Source organism: Ascaphus truei, chromosome 7 (assembly GCF_040206685.1).
Source record: "Ascaphus truei isolate aAscTru1 chromosome 7, aAscTru1.hap1, whole genome shotgun sequence".
Classification (NCBI taxonomy): domain Eukaryota; kingdom Metazoa; phylum Chordata; class Amphibia; order Anura; family Ascaphidae; genus Ascaphus; species Ascaphus truei.
This window is the reverse complement of record NC_134489.1, coordinates 39,997,193-40,007,527: the sequence shown is the minus strand read 5'-3', so window position 1 is coordinate 40,007,527 and position 10,335 is coordinate 39,997,193. Positions and strand designations below refer to the sequence as shown.

The window sequence follows — 10,335 nt, the reverse complement described above, 5'->3', positions numbered from 1 at the left end:
CCACACACCCCCCAGCTCCGTTTTTGCCCCCCCCCCCAGCTGACACACACAGTGACGCACACACGGTGACGCACACACTGACACCCCCTCCTCCCCCCCTGCCTTCCTCCCCCCGCCCCCAGCCCCTGCCTTCCTCCCCCCCCGCCCCTGCCTTCCTCCCCCCGCCCCCAGCCCCTGCCTTCCTCCCCCGCCCCCAGCCCCTGCATTCCTCCCCCCGCCCCCAGCCCCTGCCTTCCTCCCCCCGCCCCCAGCCCCTGCATTCCCCCCCTCGCCCCCAGCCCCTGCCTTCCTCCCCCCGCCCCCAGCCCCTGCATTCCTCCCCCCCTGCCCCAGCCCCTGCCTTCCACCCGCCCCTGCCTTCCTCCCCTCACCTTCAGCCCCTGCCTTCCTCCCCCCGCCCCCAGCCCGCCTTCCCGCCCCCAGCCCCTGCATTCCTCCCCCCCCGCCCCCAGCCCCTGCCTTCCCCCGCCCCTGCCTTCCTCCCCTCGCCCCCAGCCCGCCTTCCCGCCCCCAGCCCCTGCCTTCCTGCCCCCCAGCCCCTGCCTTCCCCGCCCCCAGCCCGTGTTCCTCCCCCCTGCCCCCAGCCCCTGCCTCCCCCCCGCCCCCATCCTGTGTTCCTCCCCCCCGCCCCCAGCCCCTGCCTTCCTCCCCCCCGCCCCCAGTCCCTGCCTTCCCCCCCCCGCCCCCAGCCCCTGCCTTCCCCCCCCCCCCGCCCCCAGCCCCTGCCTTCCTCCCCCCCGCCCACAGCCCCTGCCTCCCCCCCTGCCCCCAGCCCCTGCCTTCCTCCCCCTTGCCTTCCTCCCCCCGTGCGTATAGATAATTACATGACCCAAATTATTGAGGAACCAACCAGGAGAGGGGCAGTACTGGATTTGGTCATATCAAACAATGTAGACGTAATAACAAATATTCAAGTCCTGAAACATTTGGGTAACAGTGATCATAACATGGTCTCTGTAACAGGGGAGTAATCCCTGTTCAAGTAATGTGCCTTTAATCTAGCAGTGTGGTGGTTAACTGCTGGTAGTCAATTAATAAAACACCACCTGCCTAATTTAGATTGCTTACAAAAGCCTTTCTGTTGAGACAGGAAGGGACTCCTTAGCTCTGACTGAGAGCTGACCTTTGGAGAGACAGAGGAGTGTTCTTGAGACTCCCAGGAGAGACTGACCAAGAGAACACACATCTCTGGAGCTGACCGGTCTTGAGCTCTGCCCAGCATAGCTGATTGCAAGACACCAAATAAGACTTCTAAACCTGGATGCTGATATTTTCTGTGCACGCACGGGTGCGGTTCCAGGAGAGCAGAGAAGCTTACTCTACAGCAAGAAACAGATAAGACTTTCATAATTAAGAGACTGCTTATATCTGCTTATTTCATGCTATATGTTTTGGGGCTGCGATACATGCTTGACTTAGGGAGTTGTGAATTAATTGCATGGTATTTTCACTAGAGATACTCCCAATTGAATAGAAGCTTTGTTACCCCCCTGTGTTTGGATGGTTTCCTGATGAAAAGGAAAAGGAACAATAAATTATAATTTCACCTTATAAAGTCTCCAATTGTGTACCTCTGTGAACGTCCGTCTACAGTCTCATTTAAAATAAATTATCAAAAACCATCAAGAACCATAGGTTCAACAAAGACCTTAAACTTTAGAAAGGCAGATTTTAATAAACTGAGGACTAATCTACAAGTAATACACTGGGGTGATGTTTTTGCAGGGAAAAATGTGGAAGATAAATGGGCAGTCTTTAAAACATTGTTAGAAAAGCACACTTATCAGTGTATACCCTTGGGTAATAAGTATAAATGAAATAAGTCAAAACCAATGTGGCTAAATAAACAGGTAGGGGAGGAAATGGACAAGAAGAGGAAGGCGTTTAGAGTCTTGAAGTCAGAAGGGACGGAGACATCGTATCAGAATTATAAGGAATGTAACACAAACGTTGCAAAAGGGCAATTAAATGAGCAAAAATGGATAATGAAAAAAGGATTGCAATAGAAAGTAAGATCAACCCTAAAAAGTTAAGTACCTTAATAACAAAAAAAATAGAAAAGAAAATATAGGACCCTTTCAGTGTGAGATGGGCAGGCAAATTATTGGAGATAAGGAAAAAACAGATGTATTAAACACATTATTTGCCTCTGTATTTACAAGGAAAAATCAATTGCAATAGCAGTGTCGCAGGAGGAAGCCACAACCTCTATATTAACAAACAATTGATTAACTGAGGATGAAGTTCATAGGTGGAGTGATAAAAATTAAAATAATTAAGGCACCTGGCCCCGATGGTGTACATCCAAGAGTTCTTAAGGAGTTAAGTTCAGTAATAGCCAAACTATTACATTTAATATTCAAGGACTCCATTTCCACAGGCTCATTACTACAAGATTGGCGTAAAGCAGATGTGGTGCCCATATTTAAAAAGGGAGCTTGATCACAACTGGGGAATTACAGACCTGTAAGACTGACATCAATAGTGGGGACGCAACTTGAAGGTTTAGTACGGGATAATAATCAGGAATACTTAATGGGAATCAAACTGATTAGTAATAGCATGGATTCATGAAGGATAGATCATGAAAAACTAACCTTATTTGTTTCATTGAGGAGGTAAGTACTGTAGGAATTTAGACCAAGGTAATGCAATTAATATTGTCTACTGAGATTTTGCAAAGGCTTTTGATACGGTTCCACACAAGAGGTTAGTGACAAAATGAAGCAAATTGGACTCTGTAAAAATATTTGCACCTGGATTGAAAACTATGAAGGATAGAGAACAGAGAGTTGTAATAAATTGAACCTTTTCAGGTTGGGCTAAAAGTTGTGAGTGGAGTACCTCAGGGATCGGTACTGGAACCCCTGTTTTTTAATTTGTTTATTAATGACCTTGAGGTTGGCATTGAGAGCAAAGTCTCCCATCTTTGCTGATGACTAAATTGTGTAAGGAAGTAGAATCAGAGCAGGATGTAATTTCTCTCCAGAAGGACTTGGAGAGACTGGAAATGTGAGCAGGTAAATGGCAGATGAGGTTTAATACAGATTAAATGTAAGGTTATGCATTTGGGAAACAAGAATAAACAGGCAAATTACAAAGTAAATGGGGATAATTAGGAGAATCCTTGATGGAGAAGGATTTAGGAGACATCAGGCTTAGCAATAGTGCCCAATGTCATGCAGTAGCTGCAAAAGCAAACAAGATCTTATCTTGCATTAAACGGGCAATGGATGGAAGTGAAGTAAACATAATTATGCCCCTTTACAAAGCATTAGTAATACCACACCTTGAGTATGGAGTACAATTTTGGGCACCACTCCTTTGAAAATACATTATAGAACTAGAGAGAGTGCAGAGAAGAGCCACCAAATTAATAAAGGGGATGGACAATCTAACTTATGAGAGGCTAGCTAAATTAGATTTATTTACATTAGAAAAGAGGCGTCTAAGAGGGGATATGATAGCTATATACAAGATTTCAAAAAATTATTCATCCCACGGGCAGTACAAAGGACACGGGGTATCCCTTTAGGTTGGAAGAAAAGAGATTTCACCAGCAACAAAGGAAAGGGGTCTTTACAGTAAGGGCAGTTACAATGTGGAATTCATTACCCATGGAGACTGTGATGGCAGATACAATAGATATCTTTCAGAAAAGGTTGGACATCCTTTTTTTTTTATTTTTTTTTTTTTTTTTAAGAACAGGACGGTATACAGGGATATATTTAATAAGTAAACATGGGAAGGATGTTGATCCAGGGAGTAATCCGATTGCCAATATTTGGAGTCAGGAAGGAATTTATTTTTCCCCTTATGAGATATCATTGGATAATGTCACTGGGGTTTTTTGTTTGCCTTCCTCTGGATCAATATACTGTAAGTACAAATATAGGATAAAGTATCTGTCGCCTAAATTTAGCATAGGTTGAACTTGATGGACGGAAGTCTTTTTTCAACCTCATCTACTATGTAACTATGTAACCATGTAACTATATGTATGTAACAATCTGACCAGAAATCCCAAATTGTACGGATTGATGAATGAGCTGAAAAAAGGGGGTTATAATGGAATTTATATATACAGTTGCTATATATATATATATATATATATATATATATATATATATATACACACACACACACACACACACACACACACACACACACACACATATATAATCCAATGCCAGCCGGCACACCATTTGCAAGTAAATACGTTTTGGTGCTTATCCCATATAACACCACACGATACCGGTTGCAACACGACATCAAGGGACAGCACGTAGGTAAGTAGATCATACTGTACATTTTCTATATTTGATAGAAGATACAAAAACCGACGTGTCGCTCCCCCAGTGGGACCTGGTGGTGCACCAACTTGAGAAAGGTCCCACTGGGGGACCGAAACGTCGGTTTTTGTGTCTTCTATCAAATATAGAAAATGTATGATTTACTTACCTGTGTGCTGTCCCTAGACGTCGTGTTGCCACCGGTATCGTGTGGTCTATATATGTACATATAATTGCTACTTTAATAAAATGACCTTCTCACACACACAAGGCATTGCATAGCTCGCCCACGCCAGCACGGAAGATCATTTGACTTTTGTTGTTGTTCATGTGTTTGGAATTCCGCCCTGCCCTTCATCAGAAGTGTTTGCAGTATGCACAGCGCCCGATTATTCACCGGGCGATAGGCCGCCCTCGCCACACTGAGTCGCTCTGTTTACACGTGCACACTGCTTTGCATGGTACAACATTTCTGTAAATCGCTGTGTGTACCTTGTGAAGTTGCCCTGATGTGATTGCTTGCAGCACCAACACTGACTGAGTCAGACCACTGCCAGATTTTATTACACTTGTAAGTAGGAATTTCTACAGAGCCAAGACATCTACTAAGCTCCAATTGCATTGATATACTGCACTATTATTGTTTTTATTTTCTTTATTTTCATGATGTGTTCCTGATCTCATCGCTCCCTTCCCACCCCGAAACAAGACTGCAGGGTCACGTACGTCACCCTCGTTTTCTCCCTGTGCTACAATATCACAAGCTCAGGGGTAGCCCTTGGGGGGGATAGCATCCGATAACAATGCTCCATCGCTGCACTAATTATTGGTGGACTATGCAGGGGATATGAATGCACCTATTCTCACCCAAAAGTGACCGGGTATGTGACATCCCCACTTAAAACACGCAGTTTTTGTTTTTTCCTCAAATTTGATTTGCCGCAAGTCTTTCCCCCCCCCCTCCCCTTTTTTAACCTGATTCCATATTTCATTGCAGAAACCCCCCCCCCCTTCTTCTGCTCCGCCATCAGACAACGCTGCAATCGCACGGTTACGCGCGAGGAGCGGTCACGTGATCGCGAAGGGGCAGAGAGGCTGTGGCACTGTGGCCCCTCCGGCACGCAAAGAGTTAAGATGACGATAACCGCTTTGTCGATGTAAAGCGCCTCTTCCATCCTCTCTGTAAAGGTAAAACTGGAACACCAACCACAAATAGCAGAAGAACGTGATAAGCGGGATACACCATACATAGGGAGTTATTCACTAATTACCTGGTGAACCAATTACTAAAGTCTTGCAGTTACAAAACAGAGCAAAACCAGTGCAAGGAAAAGCCAATGGTTTCCCACGAGACTCCCTTTCCGTTGCTTGGGGTTGGCTGAGCGACAGGCCTAAAGCTCAGGGATTGGTTAACCAGGTCATGTGACTTGGAAGCGCAGCAAAGACAATTAGTGCAAAAAAAGAGTGACATTGGACCAGTCGTTCGCAACAGAACCAGACCAGCTGCAGCATCTCCCCTCCTGTACCCGGAGTCTCCTCACAGGCCCTGACGGGGAGGAACGTAAGCCAGACCGGTTAGGGACGAGCTAATTATTTAGACGCGCCCATAACAATGATGGCGCTTTGAAGACCGTCACCTCCCCGCCTGCAGTGCCAGCAAACCGCCTGCTGGCCTCAAATTAGCATTAACCAAGCTATAATTATGGAAATTCCCAAATGGGCAACTCCAGGCCTGCTCCCCCCCCGTGGACGCTGCGCCTCCTTCAAGTTTACCGTTAACCCCTTCAGGGCCAGCGGAGGCCCGGAACACACTTTGCTCCGTGGCACGGGAAGGGTTAATTAGCCTGTTCGTGATTTTGCCACGGAAACCGAGAGCCAAGGGGGCCAGCAGACGCCGTTTCCAAAAGTTCCCGGAGAGGGCAGGTTTGTGCCGTGGGGCAATCTCGTTCCCCATCCACGGAGAGATAAGATGCTACCCCTCCTCAATAGAACGTTACATACAAGACGAGTGGCCAATCCCCAGGCCTCATGGGCCATCAACAGGTCAGGTTTTAAGGATATCCTGTTGGCTTGGGCTTAAGCACTGATTGAGCCATCTGTGCTGAAGCCATCTGATTGAGCCACCTGTGCTGAAGCTGGGACTGGTTGAGCCACCTGTGCTGAAGCAGGTATATCCTGAAAACCTGACCTGTTGGGGGCCATTGAGGATTGGTTTTGGCCACCCCTGGCATAGCAAGTGATTGAGGGAGAAACTCATGGGCACCGGAATTTGTTAGTAAAAGGTCTTGTTGGTTCCTGGTTGGGTCTGTGCGTGTGTGTGTTTGCGTGCGTGTGTGTGTGTGTGTTTGTGTGCGTGTGTGTGTGTGTGTGTACACAGGTGCTGTGAGAATAAGAGGCCTTTCCGGAGTAAACATTACACTCAGGATACCTACAATGAGAGCAAAGAAAAGCCTTTTGTGTCTGGCAATACAATCTAAAACGTGTGATTCAAGGAGAGAAGCACCGGGCAGAACAGCGTGTGCCGGCGGGCTGCCAGAGAAAGGGCTCCCCGTCCCCTCTCCCACTCACTCATTCACACCGTGTCGGGGCTGGAGTGCAGGAGACCCGGGGAGAAGGTGCGCATAAGTACACTCACAGCCCAGGAATAACTTTATACAGGGACATTCAGTGTCACAGTCCTGGTGTTAATGGCCAAACCTTGCTAAGAAACTCACACACTACTCCTTGTGTCTCCAGCCCCTCCTAGCACAGCGGTGGGCAACTCCAGTCCTCAAGGTCCACCAACAGGTCACGGTTTATGGATATCCCTGCTTCAGCCCAGGTGGCTCAATCAGTGGCTCAGTCTTCGACTGAGCCACTGATTGAGCCACCTGGGCTGAAGCAGGGATATCCTTAAATCCTGACCAGTTGGGGGCCCTGGAGGAGTGAAGTTGGCCCCTCCAATTCTAGATATGTACTCTTTTGTTACATAATATTCTAGTTCTCTCACACTGTGAGCGCCGTACAAATAAAAGATAATAAGAAATATTAACAACAACCACACAAAGATTAACGACCCCCCAGATTCACGTTACGCCACCTCTCTCGGTCACTGTCACTTTTCTCCCCCTCCCTTTGTTGGGGGAGGGGCGGGGGGGGGGGGATCACGCCGCTTTGTGACCAATTCAAACATTCCTTTTTTATTATCACCCAGCAGCCCCGCGGGGGAAATAAGAGCGTAATGGGTGTCGCCGGGAACCCCGCCTTGTTTCCAAACCTTATTTTCTAGAATAAACTGATAGAAGTTGTTTATATATATACACACTGACACTCAATGTTACTGGGACCATGCATTAAAGCAGAGCATCAATGCTTTTTTTTGTTTATGCACTATCATCGTTATGCAGACCTCTTTAGTAGAAAAGGGGTTAATTTAGGAGTTCTCAACGCCAGTCCTCAAGCCCCCCCAACAGGTCCGGTTTTCAGGATATCCCAGCATCAACAGACGACAGAGAAGCACAATGCTACATCCAACATGACAAAAATACACAGTAAAATACTTACATATTCTCTTGAAAAAGGGTCATTTAATTTAACCCTTTGGCCAAAGCGTTGTAAGCCTGCGAGCCACGACAAGGGAGACACAGTTTGCAGGTCCTAACACTACCAGATAAAATACTAATATACCTCTATTAGGATTACAATTCTCATTTACCTCTATTAGGAGGGAGAAAGACCATTTTAATCCTAATAGAGGTATATTAGTATTTTATCTGGTAGTGTTAGGACTTGCGAACAGGTGTCTGCCTTGTCGTGGCTCGCAAGCTTACAACGCTTTGGCCAAAGGGTTAAACTAAATTACCCTTTTTCAAAGAGAATATATAAGTATTTTACTGTGTATTTTTGTCATATTGGATGCAGCATTGGGCTTCTCTGTCGTCTGTTGTATACATTTGCCACACTCAGTAGCACTCCTTTTTGACACTTATATATATACACACACACACACATATATATTTATTTTGTGGGGGCTCAGGGGTTCCCCAAAAGAGTTTGCTGGGGTTTTGTGTTTTGTTATCCCAGCATCAGCATAGGTGGCTCAATCGAAGACTGAGCCGCTGATTGAGCCACCTGTGCTGAAGCAGGGACTAATTGAGTCAACAGTGCTGGAGCAGGGATAGCCTTAAAACCTGACCTGTTGGGCTGGCCTTGAGAACCCCCGGGTTAATTAATTGCGTTCCAGTTCCTTCCTGCAGCGCAAACTACATTTTTTTTTATTATGAGTGTTTGCGTATTTACCAAACAAAATGCAGTTACAGTAGCAACAACTTCCCAGGAGCCGCCAGCTGGGATTAACCAGAGCAAACGCCGACGCGAAGGTGAACAGTGAACAAAAGCTTGTTTACTTCTATCCGCCTGGGTTCACACAAAGCAAATATGGGATGTTCGTGGCCTACAACATCTGACACAGTGAGCAGCGAATGCCGGCAACAAACCGTTTTCTTTATCTTAATGCCTGAACAAACATTTCTGAGTAAGAAGACTTTTTGTGCGGAACGTTAAAGATGGCTGCCCCCGGAGCGGTGTCGCTGCAGCAGCACAGATTCATAGGAGCTGGGTGATTATTATTTGATTATGTGTCTTCGTTGCAATACTGCCGCAGAAAAACACCCGTTATCAGAGAGAAAAGTCCCGTTCGAAGCAATAAGAACGCGGTCTGATAAACGCGATATTGTTTTATTGCGCTCGTTTTACAGGCATGATATTTTCCGGTTATATTCTGCAGATCGCAGTCAGTTTAATCTCTTATCATATATTATAGATATATACTCAGTACCACTAGTCAGCATGTTCCTTTCCAACCTTATCCCCCCACTCCCAGCTAAGTAAATCACTTAGAAAGTGAAAGCGCTCGGGCATGGAACACCTGGCGGCAGATAGTAGCTTGTTCAGAGTTCTGTGTACGTTTAATGGCTTTTTAGATGCGTGTCTAAAGGTTGTATGTTATGTCTGTCGCGGCGTCCCCCTCTCCTGTCGCGGCGTCCCCCTCTCCTGTCGCGGCGTCCCCCTCTCCTGTCGCAGCGTCCCCCTCTCCTGTCGCAGCGTCCCCCTCTCCTGTCGCAGCGTCCCCTTCTCCTGTCGCAGCGTCCCCCTCTCCTGTCGCAGCGTCCCGCTCTCCTGTCGCAGCGTCCCCCTCTCCTGCAGCGTCCCCCTCTCAGCGTCCCCCTCTCCTTCTGCAGCGTCTCCCTCTCCCACTCTGCTTCCACAGTGTCACCCTTCTCACTCCACGGCGTCCCCCCTCTCACTCCGCGGTGTCCCCTCTCACTCTGCGGCGTCCCCCATCACTCCGCGGCGTTCCCCCCCTCACTCCGCGGCGTCCCCCCCTCACTCCGCGGCGTCCCCCCCTCACTCCGCGGCGTCCCCCCCTCACTCCGCGGCATCCCCCCCTCACTCCGCGGCGTCCCCCCCCCTCACTCCGCGGCGTCCCCCCCCCTCACTCTGCGGCGTCCCCCCCTCACTCCGCGGCGTCACCCCTCTCACTCCGCGGCGTCACCCCTCTCACTCCGCGGCGTCACCCCTCTCACTCCGCGGCGTCACCCCTCTCACTCCGCGGCGTCACCCCTCTCACTCCGCGGCGTCCCCCCTCACCTGTCCAGTCCTCCCCTCCCGCACCCTCTATTACTCACCACCGATGGCTTGTAACTCTGCTTGACAAACAGGGACTGCCACCTCTTCATGGCCAACGCAGCCTTCCTCCCCCCGAGAGACTCCTCCAGCCCCCGGCCAGCTCACAACGGGCTTCCTCCCCCCCCCCCCCCAGAGACTCCTCCAGCCCCCGGCCAACTCAAAGCAAAAGCGATATCCTCTGGAGAAGGCCAGGCCAGCGTTAACCCTTTCCTGCCCGCCCCAAACACAGGCTGTCTCTGTGGAGATGAGAGGCAGAGGCGTCACACACCTGTGTGCGTGCCTGTGTGCGGGACACCTGCAGTCACTGCGTGGTCTCGCCCCTGGCAGGCTGTGCTCACGTTACAGGGACACGCCAGCTTCTTACGGAATGTAAATA

General features: G+C 48.6%; 1 protein-coding gene across 1 annotated transcript in view; it reads right to left on the bottom strand.

Annotated features, from left to right (window-relative positions):
* Positions 1–10,074, bottom strand: part of ANKRD35 (ankyrin repeat domain 35) — a 57,892-nt gene extending 47,818 nt beyond the window's left edge. The window contains exon 1 of the mRNA XM_075607856.1: positions 9,959–10,074. Coding sequence (XP_075463971.1) covers positions 9,959–10,009 — 51 coding nt within the window. The 5' untranslated portion in view covers positions 10,010–10,074. The remainder of the gene's footprint in view (positions 1–9,958) is intronic.
* Between the last annotated feature and the right edge of the window lie 261 nt (positions 10,075–10,335).